Source organism: Rhinolophus sinicus, linkage group LG12, assembly GCF_036562045.2.
Source record: "Rhinolophus sinicus isolate RSC01 linkage group LG12, ASM3656204v1, whole genome shotgun sequence".
NCBI classification, from domain to species: Eukaryota; Metazoa; Chordata; class Mammalia; order Chiroptera; family Rhinolophidae; genus Rhinolophus; species Rhinolophus sinicus.
In genome coordinates this window covers 6,117,924-6,143,622 of record NC_133761.1, presented here as the reverse complement: position 1 = coordinate 6,143,622, position 25,699 = coordinate 6,117,924, and the positions used below count along the sequence as shown (strand labels likewise).

General features: G+C 48.2%; 2 protein-coding genes across 4 annotated transcripts in view; one reads left to right on the top strand and one right to left on the bottom strand.

Annotated features, from left to right (window-relative positions):
* LOC109443560 (thyroglobulin) overlaps positions 1-25,699 on the top strand; it is a 158,227-nt gene that overhangs the window by 52,219 nt on the left and 80,309 nt on the right. The window contains exons 13-17 of the mRNA XM_019724102.2: positions 2,196-2,360; positions 6,384-6,603; positions 8,236-8,329; positions 10,771-10,930; positions 16,205-16,407. Coding sequence (XP_019579661.2) covers positions 2,196-2,360; positions 6,384-6,603; positions 8,236-8,329; positions 10,771-10,930; positions 16,205-16,407 — 842 coding nt within the window. The remainder of the gene's footprint in view (positions 1-2,195; positions 2,361-6,383; positions 6,604-8,235; positions 8,330-10,770; positions 10,931-16,204; positions 16,408-25,699) is intronic.
* Positions 22,986-25,699, bottom strand: part of SLA (Src like adaptor) — a 57,242-nt gene continuing 54,528 nt past the window's right edge. For all 3 annotated transcript variants that reach the window (XM_074317166.1, XM_019724113.2, XM_074317167.1), the window contains one exon: positions 22,986-25,012. In XM_074317166.1, coding sequence (XP_074173267.1) covers positions 24,799-25,012 — 214 coding nt within the window. In that variant the 3' untranslated portion in view covers positions 22,986-24,798. The remainder of the gene's footprint in view (positions 25,013-25,699) is intronic.

Below are 25,699 nucleotides of genomic sequence, written 5' to 3'. Positions count from 1 at the left end.
CCTGGGGAGAAGACCCTTGGTGTGCCCTCCTCTGCAGTCATCTCATCCTCCTGCGGGGTCAGCCCATGTCAAGGTCTCCATGGGGATATGCCCCTCAGAAAATGAGGGACAAGGTCTCCATGGGGATACGCCCCTCAGAAAATGAGTGACAAGGTGTCCATGGGGATACGCCCCTCAGAAAATGAGTGACAAGGTCTCCATGGGGATACGCCCTTCAGAAAATGAGTGACAAGGTCTCCATGGGGATACGCCCCTCAGAAAATGAGTGACAAGGTCTCCATGGGGATACGCCCCTCAGAAAATGAGGGACAAGGTCTCCATGGGGATACGCCCCTCAGAAAATGAGGGACAAGGTCTCCATGGGGATACGCCCCTCAGAAAATGAGTGACAAGGTGTCCATGGGGATACGCCCCTCAGAAAATGAGAGACAAGGTCTCCATGGGGATACGCCCCTCAGAAAATGAGTGACATTGAACCAGGTCAGAGGAGGGTCAGAGGAGGGATGTAGGGCCTAGTCTGACACAGAGGAGATGAGTGGAAACTGAGGATGGCTGTCCTGAGATTACAGGCGGGCCGTCACGGCGAGGAAGAAATACACTTATTCCGGCCAGGCTCATGGGGCAAAGCTAAGACCTATGTATTAAACTCCAATGTCAAGAGACATTTTTCAGTGCAATATGAAAAACTTTCTAATAGGCAAAGCTGTCCACAAATGCATACTTCCTTTAGAGGGTTTCTGGTCACTGATATTTAAACAAAAACCAAGTGGCTACTTGATAGGAATATTCTACGAAGATGTTAATATCTGCAAGAGCCTGAGATTAGATAACATTCACGCTCCTCCAATCGTGAAATTCCAGGGATCTCCTCCCTGACATGTTGGAGAACAATATGCATATGTTACAGACAGGGCTGCCATGTACAGATGTACAGGCTGTGTACTGAACAACCAGGTGGTGCCGTAACACCGAGACTGGGCCATGAATGAGGACTTCAGGCAGGGCACAGCTTACAAGTGAATCAGGTGGCTCCATTTCCAAAGCTGTTTTTAGGACTAAAACCATGAATGCCATGGATAATTTAAATTGTCTGGTGCAGGACCTGGCACATGGGAAATGACATAACTCCTGGTAGAACGTGGTAGGTACGAAGATGGTACCGTGTTTCCCCGAAAATAAGACCTAGCCGGACAATCAGCTCTAACGCGTCTTTTGGGGCAACAATTAATATAAGAGCTTATATTATATTATATTATATTATATTATATTATATTATATTATATTATATTATATTATACCCGATCTTATAGTAAAATAAGACTGGGTCTTATATTAATTTTTGCTCCAAAAGACACATTAGAGCTGATGGTCCGGCTAGGTCTTATTTTCAGGCAAACACAGTAGCAGGGGAAAGACAAGGCTGCAGAGGAAGGCAAGCGCTGGGATGTGGAAAGCCTCGTCTGCTGTAGCTTAATCCCGAGGCCAGTGGGGAGCATGGAGGTGTTTTAAACAGGGGGATGACAAGAGCACATTTATGAATTAAATAATCAGCCGAAAACCTTACTGTTACATGGAAAATAGATTGATGGGAGAGTTGGTCCCTCATGACCACCATTTTCTTCCCAGTCCCTAAAAAAGTACCTGGGATATATAGTAGGTGCTCAAGTGATTAAGAGAGTGATTGCAAGGATGGATGGATGGATGGATGGATGGATGGATGGATGGATGGATGGATGGATGATGGATGGATGGATGGATGGATGGATGGATGGATGGATGGATGATGGATGGATGGGTCTGTGGATGCATCTATGAATAGATATATGTATGTGTATATGGATGGATGGATGGATGGATGGATGGATGGATGGATGATGGATGGATGGATGGATGGATGGATGGATGGATGGATGATGGATGGATGGATGGATGGATGGATAGATGGATGGATGGATGGATGGGTCTGTGGATGCATCTATGAATAGATATATGTATGTGTATATGGATGGATGGATGGATGGATGGATGGATGGATGGATGGATGGATGGATGTGTGGATGCATGAATGCCTAACTGGAGGGATACACGGATTCACGGGTGCATGATTGGATCCATGAGTTGGATGAATGCATGACTAACGTCATGCATGACTTGGACACCTCTGAGACCCAAGCCTCACTCTTCTCCCTCTACAGAGTGTTCCCGTCACCAGGCCTGCCTTGTCACTGCTCTACAGACTCGACCTGGGACTGTGAGGTGTGTGTTCTATCCTGACACCCAGATCTGCACGCATAGCCTGCAGGCCCAGAACTGCCAACTTCTGCTCCGTGAAGAGGCCACCCGTATTTACCGGAAGCTGAGTAAGTCCACCCCTGTGACTTTGGGGCCATTCCTGGGAGCCTGGGTATGGCCGAGAAGGACTGTCTGAGCATGTGGTGACTTGTAGGCAGTGGCTTTTGAAGTTCTTAAAGGAAAGTTGGCCAAGCTTATCCTGGGCTAGGTAGCACTCACCTGGGATGGACTGAAGGAAGGTGGAAAACCCTACTTCTAACGTAGAACTCTTCTGTGCCACCTTTCTTTGTTTATTCCTTGGAGTTAGAAGCCATTTTGGCCTTTGAGTTTCTTAGTAAAATAATTAAATCAGCCACTTTTTATTACTGTTTTGTAGTTTAGAAAGTTCTCTCACATACCTTATCTCATTTGGTCCTCACACTGATCTTGTGAGGTAGCAGATAGCGTTTTATCCCTTCTTGGGCACCAGGAGATTCTGGCCCAGAGAAGTTAAGTGACTCTGATTTCCCACAGCGAGTGATAACAGAACAGGGACTTGGAGCCAGGTCTCCTGTCTCGAGGTGCAACTCTTTCCCACAAAGCCACACTGACTAATCACAGTCCTTTTACAGGGGGCAGCTGCTCCTGGCTCAGTTTAGTTTAAAAACTTTCCAGAAGGTGCTATTAGGTGTCAGACCTGTGTTAGGTGCTGGGGATCCAGGGATAAAGCAGGTAAGGGGAGGGCCACATATAAATCCATCACTAAGTGAATAGGTAAGATGTGTATAACAGGACACCCGGGAACTGGGGACCGGGGGACACACCTTCCCCAGTAGACATGCTAACCAGATGGAATTAATGACTTCTCAGAAATGTTGTCTATGTCTCCCATCTTATCCCTCAGAGAAGAGGTCGGTAAACTTTCTCTGTTAAGGGCTAGATAATAAACATTTTAGGCTCTACAGCTGCACATCTGTGTTATAACTACTCAGCTCTGCCATCGTAGCAGGAAAGCAGCCACAGGCGATGCAGTATGTAAATCCATGGGCGTGGCTGTGTGCCAATAAAACTTTATTTATAAACCCAGGCAGCACCACATTTGTCCCCACCCTGCCTTGAGCCTGTGATATCCTCCTCTTCCTCTACCCCTCCTTCACCTCAGCCTTCAGACGGACCTGGGCCTGGGAATGCTTCGATTGCTGTATGCTGAGCTCTTGGGCCCTCGATCTCAAGTCTTGTCCTTTAGCTGGACATTTCTGTTATTTAGTCAAGTGAGATTCCATCAGTGTATTCCACCCACAGTGTAGCTAATCCACATGGTCGTCCTTAGCTTTGAGGTTTGAGTTCTGGAAAACAAATTAGACAGTTTCTCTATTAATTCTCTGGGACTCAAATTCCAGGCGAAATGCTCACCTCCGGCAGATAATGCTCACCTGTATGTATCTACCCAGGCGTTGTTGTTGGTACCCAGGGCACTTATAGAACGATGATGTGTGTGTATATTAACCTAAGGAGCTAAGAAATACCTACATGGCCTAAATATGTGCATATTCTGAAAAGAATTCACCATTTCTGCAGAAGATTTCAAAATGGGGAACTGCACAGCTATCATTTTCCCCATATTGGATCTCATTCAGTCTGGGATTCATCGGTCAGCCTCTGCAGGAAGGATTAAATGCCACTGTCTGTGGGAAAGCAGGCCTGCATTCCCTCGAAATTCCTAGCTTTTATATTCTCTGCCTTTGCTCCCCCTTCGGATGATGCCACGTTCATGAAAATGTGGCTGTTTGCTGCAGAGCAAAAGAAACTGGCCACGGAGGGTTCTGCTACTTTAGTAGTCACTGTCTTGCCTGCTTGCCCGAGACCTGGTGATTTACAAGTGAAACAGGAAATCTTATGAGAAGGAACTGTGTGGGTGAGATCAGTCATTGATTTGTGATTGAGGTCAGATTAAAAAGCAGCAACAATTTCTTTCCATCCTGAGTTTTCATTTTGAGGCCTCACGCACACTCGCCAATGTTTTTGCAACAGAGAAGGTTTCATTCAGTTTCCCTCCTTCCTCCCTTTCTTCCTTCCTTCCCTCTTTTGTTTTCTTTTCTTTTCTCTTCTTTTCTTCCCTTTTCTTTCTTTCATATACCGAGGGTGCCAAAAAAATGTATACACATGACTTGCATTCATCTTTTGTTATTGGTACATATTGAGTATTAGGATTTGAATACAGTTTTTTCCTTTCTTAAAATGTGTAGACATTTTTTTTGGCGCTCTCTGTATATGTTGAGCAACTGCCATTTGCCAGGCCTGGGCCTGGAACATTCCAACCCTCATGTTATTTACCCCTAATATCTTTGTGTTGTGGGGGCTACTGTTGTTCCCATTTTGAAGGTGGGAAACATGAGGGTCCGCAACATTATGAAGTTTTCCCAATGAGCCGGTCCAGCACATAAAACACAGGTCTGCCTCCCTGGACCACCCGTGGGTTCCTGCTCAGCATGCTGACCCTCAGGGGCATGGAGGTCATGAACACACATCACAGCAGGGTTTCTCAACCCAGGAGCCATGGACATTGGGGCCCTGGCTCATTCCTACTTGGGGGGCTGATCCGACCTCTCGTGGGATGCTCAGCAGCACCCCTGGCCTCTACCGTACCTGGTGCCAGTAGCATCTCTCCCCAACCCGTGTGACAACCCAAAATGGCTCCAGACCGTGTCACGTCCCCTGGGGGCAAAATCACCTCCAATGGAACCACTGCGTTATGCCTAGCTCTTGAGGAACAGGTAAACATCTGTCTATCTGTCTGCTTCCTCTTCCATGCTCCCCTTTAGTCATCATATATGTATCTTAAATAGAAGGAGCTGCAGAGGAAACAGCAAAGCTTTCTCTCTCATTCAACTGGCAGTGAAACAGAGTGAAGCAAACACACCTGCTGAACTAATAAGAGACTCTTCTCTCTCTCTCTCTCTCTCTCTCTCTCTCTCTCTCTCTCTCTCCCCCCCCCCCCCCACCAGTGTTTCCTCTGTGCAAGGCCCTAAGCCCAGTGGGGAATCAAACACAGGCTTCTCTCAAGTCCCTGAAAGTGATACTTGAAACTGAGCCGAGCCCAACAAAAGTTTATTGAATCAGTGAATGAATGAAAGACAGTGCAGCAGAAGAGATGCGACAGGGCTGCAGAGAGGCTCATCCTGTGTCCGATGTTAACCCTACACGGACGGGATAGAAGGTGCCTTGGGAGCACAGAGCAGTGATGGCGGCAGCGCCAGCCTGGACCTACTGGACCGGGTGGCATTTGGACACGAACAAAGGAAGTGGGGGGCCTTATAGGCCTGGGCAGAGGCCCAGAGAGGGGCCCTGAACTGATCCTCGACCCTGTGTGAATGAGGCATGGTCAGAGTTGAGGTTTAGAAAGGTGGGCTTTGAATCCTACATCACCTTGCCGTCCTGGCAGCTACCCACCCTGGGTCCCTACCCCTGTTTCCTCACCAGTTCCTTAGTTGCAATTCTGAAATCCAAAGTTCTAAGTCAGAACTTTTTTTTTTTCTTTTTTTTTTTTGTTAAGTGTGTGGCAAACTCATTTAATAGCAAAATCTGACCTGGAATGAATGAAGAAATTATATTCTTTATTCATCCCTCTTAGGAGCCCTTCGTGCATTTTATCACAGAAATACTGGATATGTTTGATGATGGAGCTGTGTTTCACATCTCCCTGGAAGATTGCACATTGCATGTTTGTGTCCTTCTGTTCTTAATATCCAAAGAATTCTGAATGGCGGCCCACACCAGGCGCAGGGTCCTGAGTAAGGGGTTGTGTGCCTAGGATGGTCTCTTAGGAAGAATGAATGCAATGACAGTCATGAGAGAAGGGATTAAAGCTACACTCGGCATAGTCAGTGCCTAGGAAAGGTCAGCTGTCTTTGCTACTATTGTTATTATTATTATTTTCACACTGAAAATTAACTTGACTAAATGTAAGCGATTAGGGTCTGAATGAATTACCAACATTTTGTAAAGTGTAAAAAGCAGTGTTTTGTTTCTTGAAACATATTCCCAATGTTTCTGGTGAACAGAGCACCCACTACTCTCTTGCCTCCTCCTCCCCCACATTGCCCTCCCAACAGATAATCCTCTGCTCAGTTTTGGGACATCTGCACCTTCAGTGACCATCCCCACCCACGGCCGGCTGCTGGGTAGGTCCCAGGCCATCCAGGTGGGCACTTCATGGAAGCAAGTGGACCAGTTCCTGGGAGTGCCGTATGCTGCCCCACCCCTGGCAGAGAGCCGCTTCGGGGCGCCGGAGCGCTTGAACTGGACAGGGTCCTGGGATGCCACCAAGCCACGGTAAGGCTCGAGTGCAACACACTTCGGTGAATTCCTCTCCCGTTCTAATCTATCAACGTGAGACTTGGGGGCAGAGCGGTGCGTTCTATTTTGAGTGGTACATGGAGCCGGGGGGTTGGGTTGGGGCGTGGGAGGGTGTATTAGTTAAGGTGGCATTTCCTGCTCTAATACATAAACCCCCAGCTATCAGTGACTTAATATTATCTTGCTCCTATAAAGCCAATTTGGTGATGGAGGGGCCAGTATGCTTTGCTCCATACAGTGATTCAGGGACCCAGGCTGATGGAAGCTCTGCCTTCTTCAGCAGGAACCTTCTTGCTGTTGCATCCAGAAAAGAGAGGTTGTGGAAGAGGCCACGGGGGTGGGTTTTGTGGGCCATGCCTGCAGGTCGTGTGCATATGTCACTTACCCCTCCTGGTCATGTCTGATTTCAATGGTGCTAAGAAATACAGCAGAGCAAGAAATATGTATAAAAAAACACATGATGAAAAAAAAATTGAGATGAAGTTTATTTATTTTTTTGTATTTTTTTCCTAATAGGGAAAATATTAAAAGGAATTTTCAAAAAAGAAGCAAAAAAAAAACAACACAAAAAAAAAACAGAAAGAGAAAAAAAAACATTCATATCTGATCTTCTTCCCTCATCAATTCTTCAATTTCACCCACTCCCTCCCATGCATACACACCATTTTAGTAGTTGACAAGTTAGAGAAGATTTTGTGATTTTTCTAATTCAATCACGGTCAGAGTGCCCATGGAAACAGCAGCCATTCTCCTCTCTCCTCCTCCCCACCTGCATTTGCCCTCCCGAAAGGCAGCCATAGCTCTTTCACAAGGCAGCTGCCACCTCCCTGTCCCTTGCCATCCGTGGCCGGCTCCTGGGCAGCCCACAGGCCCAGGCCAGAAAGAGTGATGAGCTTGGAGGCTCTTGAATACTCCAGGCAAGGGCCGGCCAAGGCTTCAAGTCAGGCAGTGGCAGGAAAAGGCAGAACACCAGGGGTGAGATTCCACCACTGGGAAACAAAAGGAACAGACGCACACTAATTCGAGCTGGGACATACCCACCTGGCAGGTGGGGTCGTTGACTTACATAGGCTTTTGAGTGGACAGTAGCTGGAGAGCTTGGTTCACGAGAGCCCAGTGCTAATGAAGCTTTGGTGATGGGTAGAGTCACCTTTTGGGTGGATTGCCATCATGCTGCCATTAGGTGTGTCCCAGACGTGGTGTCAGTTCTTAGGCCAGGAGATGCTCAAGCTGGCACACTCGGACTTGGGACTGATGTAGAAAGCAGGCAGGACACCTCATCCAGTGACAGGTCTGCACACTTGGAGCAGAGAAGGGCCAAGGTCCCAAGTGGCATCCCGGTCGCTTCTCTATCTTGGGCACCCTTCTCTCCGGGTTGGTGCCTTGTCCCTGGGGGATGCCCCTCCCCAGGCCCAAGGCAGGGACAGTGATGGGCTCCCTTCACTTGCCACTCCCAGCTCCCTGTTCCTGAAGCTGCCTAATTGCCCAGAGCTGCTGGGCCATCAGGCCCTTGGATGGGGCCTGGGATCTGGCCTCTGGTGGTGGACTGGGAGGGGACATGGGGCACGTGCCCTTGGTTGTGTCCCCTGAGTCAGTCTGTATCTGCAGGGCCAGCTGCTGGCAGCCAGGCATCAGCATGCCCACCTCTCCTGGCGTCAGCGAGGATTGCTTGTATCTCAACGTGTTTGTTCCTCAGAGTGTGGTGAGTTCTGAAACCCTTGCTGTGTCTGCCCCATTAGCAGCCCCTGTTCCCACAGCTGTGAGCACGTTCACTCACCCCACTCAGGTTATGCTCCCCCAGCAGCGTGCTAGCTCGTTCTTGCCTAGTGAAGGCCTGAGCGAGTGGCTGAGAGCAAGCTAAGGGCCTGCTGGTCCTACACGGCCCCGTCTGGGTCTCCCACATACTCGTGCTTCCCACATGGGGGACAGTGCACGGTGACTCCCATCCACTTCTCTAGGAAATATTCATATAGAGCCTGTGATGGGTGGGGACTCTTCTAGGTGGGACACAGCTGTGAACAAAACAAGCCCTGCTCTGGGGGGTTTATACTTTAGTGAGAGAGGCAGAAAGAAACAGATAAGCAACTGAATATTAAACAGTTGAACAGCAAACAAATAAATATTGACGAAAAATATAGCAGGGGAGGAAGCACAAAGTGATAAGAGGTGTTAAGTGGTGGTCAGGAGGTGCCCGTTGAGCAGGGGTGTGGTGGAGGGAGGGTGCGAGCCATGCGGGTAGGGGAGGGCCAACAATCCAAGGTGGAGGCTCTCTTGAGGGCCACAGGTTGGGGAAGGGGAGCCCAGATTCAAAAGAGTGTGCAAACAAGGAAATGCCCATCCCTTGGAAGACCTTGGGAGTGACCCCTTTGGGCCATTTCACTGGAGCCTTCCATGTGGACTTTTGTTTGAGGCCGTTCTAGAGTTTGGGGTTTAGGGCTTTGACCCTGACTGGTTCTGCCCGGGTCTGAAGCCTGCATCTGCCTGAGTAGCAGCTATGGTCCTGATACTGAGTGTTTGAGTTTCCTGTTTGCGGAGAAGTCAGAGTACACGAAAGTAAAAGGAACTGATGAGCTTTAGGGAACATGAGTTTCTGGTGACGCCAGCCCAGTGTTGACAGATCTCATGGTACATGTGACAATGTCACTGCTTCCTGGTCCCCTAGCCTACTAACAGTGAGATTCAGCTGCACTTTGGAGGTTTGATCACAGCTAGCTGATCTGAGAGCTTTGTGATAAGGCCACCAAAAACATGAAAGTTCTCTTGAGCTGCATTAGTTGACGTAATAGAGCCCAGAATGAGGGCGGTGATAGCGTTCCATTCTGCCCAATGCTGGACGTACCGTACTTGTGGATGCTGAACTAAATTCTGGCTTCAAACCAGCCTATCACTTATGACTTCCTCACTCGCCTAGAGAAAGTAACTCAAATTTGATATCTCCCAGTTACCTCGTCTGAAAATGGGGAGATTACATTTCTGCCTCATAAAGTTTTTGAGGGAAATAAAACAATGTATATATACTAATTGATCAATGGATCTCTGACACATACTAATTATACAATGAGAGGCAAACTTTTGATCTTCGTAGCACTAATAAGAGGTGTTATTCCCATTTTTCAAATGAAAAGGCCAAGGCTCAGAGAGGTTAGGTGACCTGCCTAAGGTCACTCAGCTAGTGAGTGATTACTGTAGACTTGGTCAGGCGGGTCCCTGAGTTCGTGGCTAGGTCCAGTAAGTGGTGACCAGTGAGAATATACTTTTGCCACAGTGAGAGCAAGAAGTTTGTGACAGTACTGTTTATAGGGCACTTTTATATCTGGTTTCACTGGTCTTCACATAAACTCTAGGAGGAAGATAAATAAATATATATGTACATTTATATATATATACTGGGGTGTCAAAAAATGTATACAAGTGGGCACTTTGGTCAACATTGCTCAAGCAGTAGTTTGCTATAATCAGAAGTGTCTGGACGCTGATGGGAACCACTTTGAGCACCTCTTGTAATTGCAGAAGTCAGATGGGACTTGTATTCATCTTTTGTTATCGCTATATATTGAGTAGTACAATTTTAATATAGTTTTTTCCTTTCTTAAAATGTGTGTACTTTTTTTGGCATCCTCTGTATGTGTGTATATATATGTATATATATATGGTACAAAAATAAACATATACATACATACACACACACACAGGGAACCAAAAAAAGTATACATGTATGTTAAATACATATACATTACATATATATGTATTAAAATTGTAATAATATATACCAATAACAAAAGAGGAATACAAGTCATGTTTGACTTCTGCAATTACAAAAGGTGCTCAAAGTGGTTACCATCAGCATAATTTTAACACAGCTTTTTCCTTTCTTAAAGTGTGTATACATTTTTTGGCACCTTCTGTGTGTGTGTGTGTGTGTGTGTGTGTGTAGGTCTAGGGGTTGGGGCTTCATCATGTGAACTTTGGGGGGACACAGTTTGGCCCCCGACATGGGATCAAGTGTGCCTGCAGAGCAGAGCTGACGGGAAGAGTCAAATGTAGGCCCCGAGTCGGGCACCTACATGGGGAAGGGGCCCTCCCCAAGCTCTGGGGGTGAGAATGGGCCAACCTCTAGCACCTGCGTTTCTCCGTTCCCCACAGGCCCCCAACGCGTCCGTGCTGGTGTTCTTCCACAACAGCAGGGAGGCCAGGGGGCGCGAAGGGCGCCTGGCCTTGGACGGCTCCTACCTGGCTGCTCTCGGCAACCTCATCGTGGTCACCGCTGGCTACCGAGTGGGCGTCTTTGGCTTCCTGAGTTCTGGTGAGTTGCTGGTGTTTGTGGGGACTGCTGACCCCTGAGCGAAGGCTCGTTCTGTGCGTGCCCAGCCCCTTCTTCCTGGAATCCCATCCTCTCGTGGCCTCCGGCTCTCCTCCAGCCCAGGTGAGCCCTCAGTGGAACGTCCTGCATGCTCATGAGACGCTCCAATGATGCTGACACCCCTAGGCTAGGGAATATTTGCCTTGGATTAAACTCACTATGTGTCTGAAGCTGTCCCAAGGACGTTACATGTCTCATCTTGTGACATACGCGTGTGTGTTTGTGTGTGCTGAAGCCCCAGGAAGTTTGATACTTGCTCAAGGTTACAAGGTCAGGAAAAAGCAGAGCCAGGACTCACCACTGGGGTTGACTTGCCCTGGAGAACTCTAAGGCGTGGATGATGGCTTTTGGGTCCACAGGGCAGCCATCTGCCTGGGAGGGAGGCCTGCATAAGTTATGTGCTTTCCCTTTAATTCTGGTTGCCCTTGTGAACACGGGCCTGTCCCCTCCAGGCACAGACCCAGATATCCCCCTGGTTATGCCCTCTGCCCTTCCCCCACCCCCAGAGCAGAACTGAAGCTTGGGCCAATCCCACCATCTTCCTCCTACATCTTCCCCTTCACCCACAGCCCCCGCCAGGGTTAGGGTAGTTGTCAGGCAGCTGTGGCAGAGGGCAGACACGCTGGTCTGGGAATTTGAGGAGCCATTCATTGTCTCTGTGACTTTGGACAAAACCCTTTCTTTCTTTGAGTCTCAGTTTTCTCCTCTGTAAAATGGGAATAATTATACAACTTGCAAAATTACTATGAGGCTCAAGTGAGGTACTGAATAGGAAAGAGCTTTAGGGCTGGTGAAGGCTTATGGGTCCTCAAGGATGGTTACGGAGCGTTGTCTCTTTTCCAAGGATCTCATTTAAAACCTAGAATGTCTTACCTGCTAAATATGGTTGGGCAGGTGAAAGGAAGGTAGCATGACCGGAATAACAAACTCGACTAGCATGTGGGTGAATGGGATGGCTATCCAGCATGAATGCCAGGCATGCTGGGGAATAAGGGCTGATGGACAACTTGGCAGGAGGCCTTGAGTGCCATAGAGAAGTTTCTGGGCCTGCACAACAAATGCGAAACGGGCAGCAAGTTAAGACAGAAGGAGACCAGATGCCAATGTGGGAGCTGTGGATGATAAACAGACTTCAGATTTCCTTTAAGAGAGTAGGGTCAGCTGCTGGAACACTGAGAACGCTTTACCTGGGTTTTCTTTCCTCTTCAAATACCCAACTAATAATGGTTTTTTAAGTCAGTAGCTCCTTTCTCTAAAGAGATGGTAAAATTCAGACGTCATCCTGTTGAACCGCAGTCAGGGGGAGCTTTTCACAGACGTGGCTGACTTCTTGGCTTAGAGCATTCCAGACAGAAGAGAGCGAATTTCCATATGTCATCTGTCCCTGAGGGGGTGGAGGATTATGATTTCATGGACTGTAATCTTACTGAGAATTTGTATGATTCTGGGAAGGCAAACTCATTTCTGCTGCCGGCAGGGCACCGGCGGGGGAGGCAAAGGAAACTTCCAGAACACTCACCCTCTTTCATTCCTGAATTGAAATGCTACCTGTTCATTGTGCTTAAAACGAAACTGTCAGTCAGAGAGAAGGAACATTACGCTTACCGAGCAGCTCCCTTTATCACTTTTCACCTAGGTGACCTCCTTTCATTGTCTTGGCAGCTCTGCAAGGCCAGCGTCGCGGGGCCATTTCACAGGTGAAACCATGAGGCCCAGAGAGGTTAAGGAACTGCATGCCCCACTGTTTGGAGTGGCATGCTGAGCGATACACCCCGGTGGCCAGCAGTAAGAGGAAATACGTGGTAGCTTGCTCTGTCCCAGGTCTGGAGCCCCGTTTGCGTTCTGCTTCTTCTGTGTCCAGGGCAGGATCCATCAGCTGCACTCATTTCACCGCAGGCCCTTTGTCTTTGCATTACCTGCTAGACCTCTTAGCGCTTGGCACATTCCTGAGCTTCCATGTTTCCTGCATTGCGCCTCCCTGCTGTTCTGCCCAGATAGAGGAGTGCTCAACTAATCAAGACACTGAGACACAGAGAACATAGCAGGGAAAGAAAGCAGCGGCATTGTGGTGCAGACACGGGCTCCCTAAGTACCGACAGCCCGTCTCCTGCCTGCCACACACACTGGGGGACAAAGCTCCAGGGATGAGCAGCTACTGTGCAGAGGGTGCAGGCACTGCCAGCCTCAGGGAGCGCTCAGGAAGGAGAACGGAGCGGGCGTGAGACTCAGCGGGCCCCCAGTACATTTACGGCACAGAACACCATTCCCTTTTCCATTAAAAAGAAAAAATATATATATGCATTTTTAAAAAATATTTTTTATAAAAATACATATATATAATCATAATATATATGAGCTTTTATTATTTAGAGCAGTTCTATGTTCACAGAAAAATTGAGCAGAAAGTACAGAGCGTTCCCATAGATGCCTTCGTCCCCTGCCTCAGTTTCCCCTATTTATTATCACCACTGCACATTGATGTGGCACGTTTGTTACAACCGATGAGCTGCTATGGCTACACTGCTACTCACTCAAGTCCATGGCTGACACGAGGACTCACTCTTTGTGTCGTACGCATTATGGGTTTTGACAAACGAATAGTGACCCATGTCTGCCAGCACGGTATCACACAGACCAGGCTCACTGCCCTAGAATTTCTCTGTGCTCCACCTACCCGCCCCTCCCCTTTTCCGTGTTAAATAGCTGGGAACTGCAGTTGGGAACCCAGATCTGGAAAGAGCTGGGCTGCTTCGCGTGCCAGCCTCAGCCAGGGCCCTGCACGGCTCTCTGGCTTTGCACCAGACAGCGCAGGCTCCAGGAGCAGCTCCATCGCAATTCCTTCCCTCCACATCCCATCACAGGCTGCCCATCTCTCAAAGGATGCAAGGACTTAGGGGCAGACAACATGAGATAAAGAGTGAGAGGCAATCCCTTGGACCCTTGCCTGGCTCTGAGCAGGGGCTCGCCAGGGTGAAGGCCCTTTTCTGTCCCCGGACAGGGCCTTTGTTATGTCAGGGCACTTTGTGGTCTTGTCTGGCCGGTGGCTGGCACACAGCTGCCTCTGAACTTCAGCAGCAGCAGTAGCAGCTGGCATTTACTGAGTCAGGCCGAGTAGCTGCCCCACGTACATCGTCTCACTGGGCGCAGCATCTGCTGGAAGGCCCAGAGCAAAAATGCCCCCTTGAGAGCTCCACTCTCATTTCAAAAGGGGTGGGAGAAAGATGAAAACGGAAGCTTGCGCCAGTCCTGAGGCGCACAAACGTGCCTTCTCTGCCGCGCCAGGGAGGCCAAACCCAGCGATACTTAAAGGGAGCCATGGTTCCTAATGAACTGAGCCGTCAGAAAGGAAGTGAGGGGCTTGGCAGTGGGCACGGGGAGGCCACTGCCCCTGACTGGACCCTGCAGGCCTCCTGCCGGGTGCCTGGGCCAGGGAGCCAGACAGAAGGCACAGTACCATTTCCATCACCTCATTGTCCCTGGGGCACTCAGAGGTCTCCAGGGAGGGCCTGCCACCCTCTCTGACAGAGGAACAGGACAGAGGCCCGCCCCAGTGGGTGACCCATCACAGGTACAATTTCTGCCCCAAAGACAAGGCAGGCCCTGCAGAGGGCATCTGTGAGATACCACTGGGACCTAGACCCATTGTATTGGAGAAGAACCAAGCAACTTCTGTAGACTTTTATGCCAGGCACTGTTCTGTTTCATTTATAGATATTAACTAATTTACTTATCATACAAACCCATTTTACAGGGGAAAAGCAAGTCCCATTAAGTAACTGATCCAGGGCCCCACTGGGCTCCGAGGTGGTGGGGCCAGGGCATCACCCCATTTATCTGGCTCCATAGCCCGCGGACTCGGCCAGCTCACCATGCTGCCTTTCATCAATGGCCATCAACAGGACCGGCGTGGGACCCACTGTGAGCCCAGATGTGTGCTAAGGAGCGTTAGAGGGCCAGTTAGATCGTGAGGGAGCCAGCGGATGTTTGCTGGGGTGGTTCTGCCCTGAGGGGCAGGAGCCTGGCAGTGGAGGGGCAGATCAGGGTGGACAAGGGCAGATGGGGAGCAGTGTCGTCACGGTATTCTGACGTCTTCTATTCACACACGTCTCCCTACTGGACCGTAGGCGCCTGGCCAGCGGAGAGCAGCCTCTCCAGTTTCATATCCCCAGCAGCACCTCACAGCTTGTGTTTGTGGCGGGGCTGAGCCAGGTGGGGCCTGCGTAGGGCCCCGGGGACAAGGAGAATCAGGGCTCAGCCACACCCAGACTGCAGGGGAATGAATGTGGACATGGGGGCGGACCTTGATGTCTGGGTGAAGGTCAGCGTTGGAGCCCAGGGAACGCGGACTGCCTCGCTAGGCTGATGTCAACCCTAGAGAGTCTGAGAAGCCAGGAAGTTTAGACTCGCTGCAGTGGGAATGAGGGAGTCATGCAGGCTTCGGGGCAGAGAAAGTTCCGTCTCTAGAGCAAAGCAGGTGTGAGCCTCAACTCAAACTAGAACAGGCCTGGAGTTTCGGGGTGTTGAGAGTCATAGATTGACAAGGACGATACTTTGAATTCAGAGGACGGCCAGAAGGCCATGGCATGTAGTGTCCCAAACGCCAAGGACATGTTTTTGCTATTCATTTTGTGTGTGTGTGTATGTCAAATCATTCCATTAAAAAATAGTGCTGAGCTTTCAATAAATATTTACTAGATTCTTTGTAAAAAGGAAAGAGCCATCAACACAGCTGAATGCTACTGAGGGTCTCGGAAAACAGGCCGTGGGGAGGATGGCGAGCCTCGCCTTGCCAGGCCTGGCCATCATTGGGGACAAAGAGCACAGAGAGCCACCAGCAGCAGGTGAAGACACGGGGCAGGCAGCTCATTTCCTCCCTGCTCACGTGCCAAGTCAGGGGCTGGTCTGGACATGCGTTGCCTCTAATCCAAGCAGCTGCCCTAGCAAATGCCTCATCTAGGATGGGAAAGTTGTGGTCCAGAGAGGTGAAGTGACATGTCCAAGGTCTCCTAGATAGCAAAGTTGAAAGGGCGGACTCTTTCACCTTTGCCTGATTCTGATTCTGGAGTCCATGCTCTTCCCACTGGCCACTCTGTATTTGGAAACACAGTCCCGACCTGTGCGGACAGGAGGTGCTGAGGACCTGGCCTTGACAGCATGGGGATGATGAGATCCCAGGTGCAAAATCACAAAAGGTAAAAGACTTTCCTCTTTCTGAAGGGACCAGCGAGGTGAGTGGCAACTGGGGGCTGCTGGACCAGGTGGCGGCTCTGACCTGGGTACAGACCTACATTGGAGTGTTTGGTGGGGACCCTCGGCGAGTGGCCCTGGCAGCTGACCGCGGCGGAGCGGACGTGGCCAGCATCCACCTTCTGACCAGCAGGGCTGCCGACTCCAGACTCTTCCGGAGAGCCGTGCTGATGGTGAGTTGCCCATCCTGCCTTCAGCCTCACTGCAGGTGCTCCCAGGCCAGAGGGTCTTTCCGGCCTCTTGGGGCCAGTTGGCTTCCATCACTTGGTTTCCCTTATTCTTTGTTGTGAGTGGGTGTCCTGCTCGTGGCCATCTGATGTGCGCCAGGGTGCTGGGGGCTTCCCTGATGGTTGTCTACTCCTATCCGAAGTGCTGATGATTCCAGACGGGGGAATGTTCTATTTCTTGGGGGCACCTCACTAGAAACTCCGAGTGTCACGGTCTGAACTCTCAGTTACCTCCCTTGTTTGTAGACAACCACAGGGATGGCGTGTAGGGTGAGAAGCTTCTGATGGAAGAAAAGTTAATGAGGGTACAGGTGCACCGTATTTGTTGATTTCATCTGTGACGGGCATTGGGGTTGGGTCCCCCTTTGGCTGCCGTGAATCATGCTGCAGTGAACGTTGCTGTGGCATCGAAGTGTGTTTAAGCAGGTGGGAAACTTGCTTCTCTTAAAACTGGGTGGAAGATGGAGTTAAAAGGGACAACTCTGGAGGTGGAGGAAGCCATGAGGAGATTGTTAGGTACCGCAATTTAAGGAAAGGGGGAGAGCCACTGAGACCAGCCCCGTGGACCTGCTAGCAGCTCTGAGGCCATGTAACCACCCCAGCTTTGTCCAGCCGCCCTGGGGTCCAAACCCTTGATCACAAGGAGGGTAGGAGTGGCATTGTTTGGGCCTCGCTTATCAGCATCATCACCATCCCTGACCGGAAGCAGGACCACCTGCCACTCCATCTCTCTCCTTCAGCACAGGATCTTTCTAACGTTCTAGAAGAGTCTGTGCTCTACCCTGCCTCGTACAGGCAGTTTCTCTACATAAAACACGTTTCTGCCATCGTCCTCTTTGTCTGCCCTATTCATCTTTCCAAGGAGTCCTTCCAGCTTCCCAGCCTTGAATCAGACCCCTCTTTATGGCTTGTGCTGCCTGCCCTTCTCTGTACAGCACTTGTCATGATTTCCCATCAGAGACTAATCATTCCCTCTGCCAAGTCTGTCTCCCTCCCATGACTGTAAGCTCCAGGAGAGCCGGGGCCAGGTGTGTCTTGCTCTCCACGGGGCCCCAAACACCCAACACAGCTTTCTCAGGATAAATGCTCCAAAATTAACATCCGGGCAGGGAGGGGGGGGGTGAGTAGATGCACTGGGGAACCCACAGGCTAGTCTACTTCCCTCCCTCCGACCCCTTTCTTGTGTTTGTCCTTTGACTCAGGTTTTCTTCAACCTGTCCCTCTGTAGGGGGTCCATCTTAGTGGCAGGACTTCTGAGCCCAAACATTCTTCAATTCCTGGTATTGAAAGCAGACCTTCCTGACTTTTAGTTGATTCTCGATTGATTTCCTCAGGGCCCCCTCAGAAACCAGACACTCAGTGGGACCTAGAAGATACCCAGAATACCTTCTAGTAGGCCCAGAAGGCAGAATTTGTTCTTTAAAAATTCTGGAGGGGTTAAGTGTTTGGGGAATTGCAAAAGCGAATCTGTTTGTACAAATGGTAGTGTATTTAAAAATAAACTCGCCATCTGTTTTAGTCATTTAGGAGCAGCTTTTACAACTGCTCCCAGGCGTCTTTGGGATGCATGTGAAATTATTTGGCATCAAGAGAGCTAAAATACTTCAGCGTATTTGCAGTTCTTAGACGTGTATTTACCAGGAGATACGTGAGGAAAGACTATGAGTTGGTGATACATTCTTGGATAAAATGTTAAGTCTTTGCAAATCTTGGGGCCAAAATTGTTGGGATGGCAAGTGAGACACACTCCTGTGATAAGTGATAAGTTATATTCATTTGCTTAGCATGTTTGGGGCCACAAAGCACTTTCAGTGTATTATTTCAGAGAGTCCTCACGTTGATTCACAAGAGGCGTTTTGTTGGGTTTTTTTGTTTGTTTGGTTTTTATATGTCTAATCTATAGATCAGAAATCTAAGGCTTGGGATATTTAGTGACCTACTAAAGAATACAGCAAGGAAGGAACTGCATTAGGGACTAGAACTGAAAGCCAAGTCTTCTGTTTTCCCATTCCATGAGGCTGCTTCTCCAGGAACGGGGGACTTTTTCGGTATCTGAGTGTGTGAGGGAGCGAGCCCAGGCCCACACCTGCATGAAGATCCTGGCCTGGGGCAAAACCCTTCATCCTTGCATTCTTCATGAATAAAATAGGTGTGATTCATTCTGTCTCCCAAGGGCTTATGGAGTTGTCATCACATAAGGTTTGTCAAGTGTCCTGCACACCATAGAGTGAAGAAATCCAAGTCTCCCCCCTTCCATGCCAGGCAAAGGCCACTGTGAACAAAAGCAGGTCTGGGGACATTCCACCAGCCCTGGGGCCCAGGTTGCAGGAGGAAGAGAGGTGATGCGTTGCAAACAGGCGTTCTGTGGCTCCGACGCCCTGGCCAGTTCTAAGAGAAGACAGAGTAGGTCATGTCCTCGGTGGCGTGTTCCCAGGACCCAGAATAGAGTTCCACTGCCCCAATTCTGCATTCCTCGGAGGAAATGCCAGGACTCATGAATTGGACTCAAACTGAATTTTCCTGTCTCCTTTCCTACACAAACCCTACACCCCAGGCTCCCTGACGATCACCATTCCTAGAAAATTCCATGCTCTCCTCCACATCTTTCCATCACTCTTCTGTGGTCAGCATGAACAGTTCTCTACCTGGAAAGCCGCTCCCTTCTTCAGGGCTCAGCTGAAACAGAGCCTCGAAAACCTTCTCTACCTCTTCAAACAGAAAGAATCTCACCTTAGTGAAAACATTTCTATTTAGCAATTTTCAGGAATTCTGCCTTGTCTTATATACTTGTTATTTTTCTAACATGTCTTATTCCGATTGTACTCTGCCTGGGCACTTGGCTGGGTGCATGAGTGTATCCTCTTAGTACTTCCTGAACACGTAGCACAGCACCCGATCCAAAGAGGGCACTGAGACCACGCTGAGCTCCATTAAACTGGTGGGAGGGAGGTGGTGGTCTGAGCCCAGAGCACAGTTTTCTCCTGTTTTCACACATATCTCAGGGGAACACTCTACCCTATGCTTCTCAATCAACGTTGACCTAGCAATTCCCAGGCTTTGAGGCTTCCATAAATACATTTAGAATAAGTGTGTTCATAGTTTTAATATTTCTGATGGGAATTTGATTGTAGTTTCACGGATTTTTTTCCCAATTAATTTCAGAAAAAATATCTATGTTTTTATGATGTTAAATCTTTCATCCATGAAGCAACTTCATGCCATAACCATGAACATAGTATTTTTGTCTCCTTAGATCGTTCCGTAGAGTTTTGAACATTCTCCGTCAAAATTGTGTGAAATCGTTAGAGGCAAATCCCTACATATGTCAGAGTATGACTTGTGTTATGGATGGTGTCTTATTTTCTATTGTGCTTCCTGGTTGCTAAATACTAGCGTAGGGGGAATATGTCAGATCAGCAATTTCCTGAGCTTTCTTACCACTTGGAATATTTTGTGGGTCCTATTGAATTTTCTATGAAATTATCTCATTATCTGAAAATAATGGCAGGTGGACTTCTATACCCATTGGAGCAAGATGTTCAACTCTTCCAATAAAGAGACCCAGCTCTAAAGCAGGTTCAGTAATAAATGTTCCTTTTTTCCACCCTCTTTCTCAAAACATTTTCCAAGGTGAGGAGTCTAGGGGGTCTCATCATTTCTCGGGGCCCACATTCCTTCCGGGTGCTTCTCTGCCATCCTAGGGCCTTGTCTTCATCTGCAAGGCTGAGCCTGGGCTGCTGGGGGCTCCAGATCGCAGGGAGGGGACAGACAGAGAGGAGGGCCAGCCCTGCTGACTTAGGAGGGAGGAAGCCTCCTCCTTCTGGCGGAGGTCCTGGTGACGTAGAGACCTGCACTGCATTCACTTCCTTCTTTCTCCTTCGTCAAGATCATTCTTGTTCGTGTTTTTATCTGTCACATTAATCTTACTATTTAAACTATGTTTTGCTTTTGAAATCTCTATGCCTATACTTTAAAAAAAAATTATTTCATTCCTTCCTTCCCTTAATCATCATCTTTTCCTTTCTTCTTGACAATGACGATCTGGTTTACTTTCAGCTTCTTGAGTTGAACGCCAACCTCATTACTTCTCATCTTTTGTCTTCTGGTCAATGGGTTTCAAGCAATAGATTTTCCCCTCACTATTGATTGTTATTCAGCTATGTCCCGGAGGGTTTGAGAAGTAGCAATATGTCGTGTGTTTTTAAGTGTTTTATTATTTCTGGCATTATTTTCTTCTTCTTCTTCTTCTTCTGGTTTTTTTTTTTTTTTTTTTTTACAGTGAAAATTTTATATTTAGAATTAGCCAGCTGGACTCAGTTTAGCTGATCCCAATTTTGTTGGCAACGTCCAAAGCATCCTAGTCAGGAGCCAGTCGGACATAAGCCTTCTCTCTCCATCAGGCCTGATCAGGGGCTGACCGTGGCCTTGTCCGTGTCATAGAGCTTCTTCACAGCCTATTTGATCCAGTCGAGGCTTGTGGGCCTGGACGTCCACAGTGAACTCTAGTGTGTGGTTGTCGTCTCTTCTTCATGGCTGACTTGGTGGTCAGGGGGACTGGCTGATGGCACAGTGGTCAAGCTTCTTCCTCCAGGGGGCGCTCTTCTGAGGATATTTGGGCTGCCTTCGGAGCTGCAGGGTCTTGGGCCTTCAGAACATGGGTGACGTGCAGATCTGTGTGTGTGTGTGTGTGTGTGTGTGTGTGTGTGTGTGTGTGTGGTGGCTGTGGACGGCTTTCAGCACTGCTTTCTTTGCCTTCAATTCTTTGGCTTTGGGAGTGGCAGGGACTTCCTTCTTCGTGTTCAGCGCCATCTTCCTATTTTCTTATCAACTCAAAGATATTTTCATCTTTTTTTTTTTTAGCTGTTTGATCCATAGAACGTTTACCTGTCCATTTGCAAAATGATTTCCAATCTTACTGCATTATTATCATAAAGCGTGAATTGGAGGATACTGACTCTTGAAATGTATTAGGGCTTCCTCTGGGACCTAATGTATTCATTTGTAGGCAGGGAAGTTATATAGTGTTATTAAAATATATCTACCTATCTGTTTATTTATCTTTGCTTAATCTATCAGTTTCCGAGAGCTGTGCTAAAATCTCCAAATAAAGTTATTGGTTTATCTGTTTGTCCCTATAATATTTCCTTAATATATTTTGAAACTTATGTTAGATTAAGTTGTCATATTTTCTTAATGTATTGTTCCTTTTGGAACATCTCTCTTTGCCCTCAGGTAAATTTATTTTCACCTAAATTCCATTTTGCCTCAAAACTCAGCAGGTTTTCCTTTTGTTCATTTTTGCACAAAAACATTTCCACCCTTTTATTTTCTTTCTTTTTTTTCTTTTTTTTTTTTTTAAGCACACACACATATATACTTTTATTTTAGTAAAATTTTAAAGTATGAATTTAGTAGTCTTCAAACTGTTACAACCATACCACAGACCTCAGCAAAGCTGCAATATAGCAATTTTTATCCTCAGTTTGAATTCTTCAAACTTCAAGGAACCAAAATGAAATTCAATTTTCAAAACATACGAATGTGCACCCTTTTATTTTCAAACTCTAATCTTTTTATTTTAACGATGCGTCAAGTAGACAATATAGTGTGGGAATTTTGAAACTTCATCCTCTTCCCAGTAACCAGTGTGCTGTTTTAAACATATTAATGAGATGCTATCACTCCCCTACTTCAATCCCACCAGTGGTTTCCCATTTCTCCTAGAAGAGACCCTCGGCTCCTTCCCTTCCCAAGCAGCGCCCTGAATGAACCCCTACCCCCTGCCCTGCGTCCCTCCAGACAGCCCTCTCTTCCCCCTACCCTCAGCCCCAACCTTCAGACCCTCCACATGCAGCCTTGCTCCTGCCTGCAGGAGTCCCCTCACTGTCCCTATGCCTCCAGTATTCTTCCTACATCTTTGCATGGCTGTTTCCTTCTCTTCTTTCGGACCTCAGTTCAACTGCCTCCCCTGGGAGGCCTTTGGTAAGCATCCAATTAAAGGGCCCCCCTACCGGTCATTCTCCAATCCAGCAGTCTGTGCCCCCGTCTGTACTGCATGCACTGTCGTTGGAAATGTCCTTGTTTATTTACACTATCAAGCTGTGTGACAGCAGAGGCCTCAGGTGGTTTTCACTGCTACAGCCCCAGCACCTAGAGCAGTGTCTGCAATTGAATGGGTGTCCAAAAACCATCTGTAGAAAGAAATTCTCAGAAGAACAGACTGCAGAGGTACCACAAGCACTGTGGGGAAGGAAGCGTCATAATTGCTATGAAGTTGTTCTGTCTCCATCCCCTGCATCCACCTTCAAGTGTGATAAGATGCCCACACAACTCATCAAATCTGGTTTTCTTCTTGTATCGCAACAAGTTGAGCTGCTAACCAGCGGGGTCCCTCTTGGTGTTCCGTGCTTCCATCTCTCTCCAGTTGCAAGTTTATTTGAAAATTCGAAACCCACAGAAGCTTCTGAATGAACCCCCCACCCCAAACCCCCAACCCCCAGCTTACTCAGGAAGCGCTTCCTACATTCCAGGGGTTAAATATTTATTAGGTTTATTTTAATCAGGAATAAATACATGATTTAGCAAAATGTAATGCTTCCCACTTAGAAATCCCTCCAAGTTCTCCCCGCACATTCCGACCACATTAGTCACAACGGAAAACAGCACGGACACACTGTACAAACATCTGGAGTGTGCGAGGTCACCGTGCCTCACGGCGGAAGTCAATGCCACAGTGTTACATTCACGTCCCATACATTGGCTGGTCCCTTAGAAGCAGCCTTTGGGGATTGCTGAGGAAACCACAGATGTCTTCTTGTGTAAACACAGTGGATCTGGTGATACAGAAAGTCCTGTAAATGCATAGACACGTACCGCAAGCACAGTGATGTCAGAGCTGCAGAATGCGCCTGGCGAACAGACAGACGCGTCTATCGGGCAGCGAGATGTACCACAAGCACCGTCCTTCCCCGGAATCCCTTTGCCACCGGGGACAATGAGTCACAGCTTCAGCTGCCGCCCCTTCCTAACAACCCAGATGGGTGGGCAGCCTGGAGATAAATGCTTCTCCTTCTCAAGGTCTTTACCGTACTTCTCTCTCATCCCTTAAAATTACGTTAAGATGCAATTAAGCCACTCTGCCTCCCATCTTTCCTGGAGCTCAGCGCTTTTATTGACACGGATGCCAGACCCTTCTTAGAATAAAACACTGGATGAATTAATTCTTTAGAACTTATCAACTTCCTGTTTTCAAAAAAATTCTGACCAGTCTGACCTTCACAGTCCAGGCAACATTTCTACTCTGAAGGTGCAGCTGAAATATAAGCCCCCGGGTCACCCTTACCTGACCCAGTCCCACCTGGAGCCATGAGCCGATTTCTGCTTTCACACCCCACTTTCACAATATTCGTTGATATATTTTTCTCCCTGTCTGTATTGTGAGCATCTCTGCTGGGACCTGGGGCTTGTTCATCTTCTTTTCTATATATTTTTTTCCCCCCACCGGACACCTTACACAGGATTTAACACAGTTCTCCTTTGGGCAATCAGGAATGAATAGTCGATGCCTTAATACAGCTGAGAACCCTCGCATGCTGCAGAAGCTCTTTCTGTGCTGCAAAGCTGTGGCTGGGGACGCGGTGAAAGCTTGCCCAGTTCCAGGCCCTTCCAGGTGCTTCCCTGCCAGCAGCTACCCCTGTGCCATTCGCCCTGCCCCCTGCAGGAGTAGGGAGACCATCTGGCTTCTGCATGTGTGGCATTGGGACCAGCAGGGCAAAGAGATCTCCTGATTCAGGGCTGATTAGGAGGGTTAAAGTTTAGTGTCACTGAGTTCCCTGAAAAACAGAGGTGATGCATATCAGAGGTCTATTTGCGGATTGGATTAAAAAGTTCCACGCAGGGGACCAATTTGCAAACCCAGACCTCCTGCCAGGACACAGCTTTTGGCTCATCTTCCTCGCAGGCTTTTCTCATTCAGAAATTTTCTCCAGTGAACACAGGGTGCAGCTGTCTGGATGGTTTGGAAAGAGGTCCTTGTGCACTTTCTAGTGAGAGAGCGTCCATCTTTCCCACAAACCCGACGAGCTCACACGTAATGTGCTGAGCGTTGCCTGACCACATCACCAGTCAATGTTTTGTGATATCCCAGAACAGACACCAGGGAGTTCCCTTTGTCATTATGAGAGAGAGAAGATGCGAGTTCAGGTCTCACGTGGCTTCTCTTGGCTTCTGGAAGACGTGAGCCTCCCCGAGGACCAGGGAACCACAGCTCTGCAAGATCCTGGGTCATAGTTCGAACCTCTGCTCCTTTGGCACCGCGCCGTGGCGTCTGCTCTCGGGCTAGTCCTCATAGTACTGCGGCGACGAGAAGAGCGTGCTTTTCCTCTTGCTTCCGCTGTACATCAAGGACATGCTTTTCTTTTTTCGGTCCAAGGGGGTGTTGTCATCACCGGTCAGAGACAAGTAGGAGGCGATGCTTTCCCGGAGGCCATAGCTGAAAAGGGACTCATCCACGCCCAGTGGGTGTCCTGCTCCCTCGGGGTGCTCCTGCAGTCTGCGAGTGGGAAGAAAGAGGGCAGAGGAAGGAGAGAAAGAGAGGGACATAGAGGGGTGGAGGACAAGGGAATGAGAAAAAGAAGAGACAAAAGAGGCTGGTTAGTATTTCTCTAACGTATTGTTCTAATTCTGCTTCTTACATGTGTGGCTGTGTGATCTTAGGTAAATGGCTTAACCTCTCAGAAGCACCATTTCCTTGGATGGCTAAATTGTCTAACTGCAAATTTTAATGAATACTTCTTTATGATATTTACAAGGAACGCAGGTCGTATTCATCTCCCAGGCAATTCTGATCTCTGATTTTCTTTGAACTTGACAATGGGATGTCTGCATCAGTATTGAATGAATAAGGTAACCCATCAATCCCCCACTGCAGATACCCCTAAAATGCAATAGCTGACACTCAAATAGAACAAATCAGTGAAATATATTTTCCCTTACAAAAAATGAAGTCACCTTATGATTTTGCTGATACGTTTAAGCTTTCTGAGTTTAATATAATATTAAATTTCTGCAAGATTTATTTGTGTGTTACTCTCTAGGATCCTAACAATTAGAAAAAGCAAGGTGGCATCTTTCAGCTAGAAAATATTCTGCTAACACTGAATGGGAACTCAGTAAATGTTTGCAGAATTGGGGAGACTGGGGGTCTTGTCAGGGAGTTGCCAGGGCCATGCCTCCCACC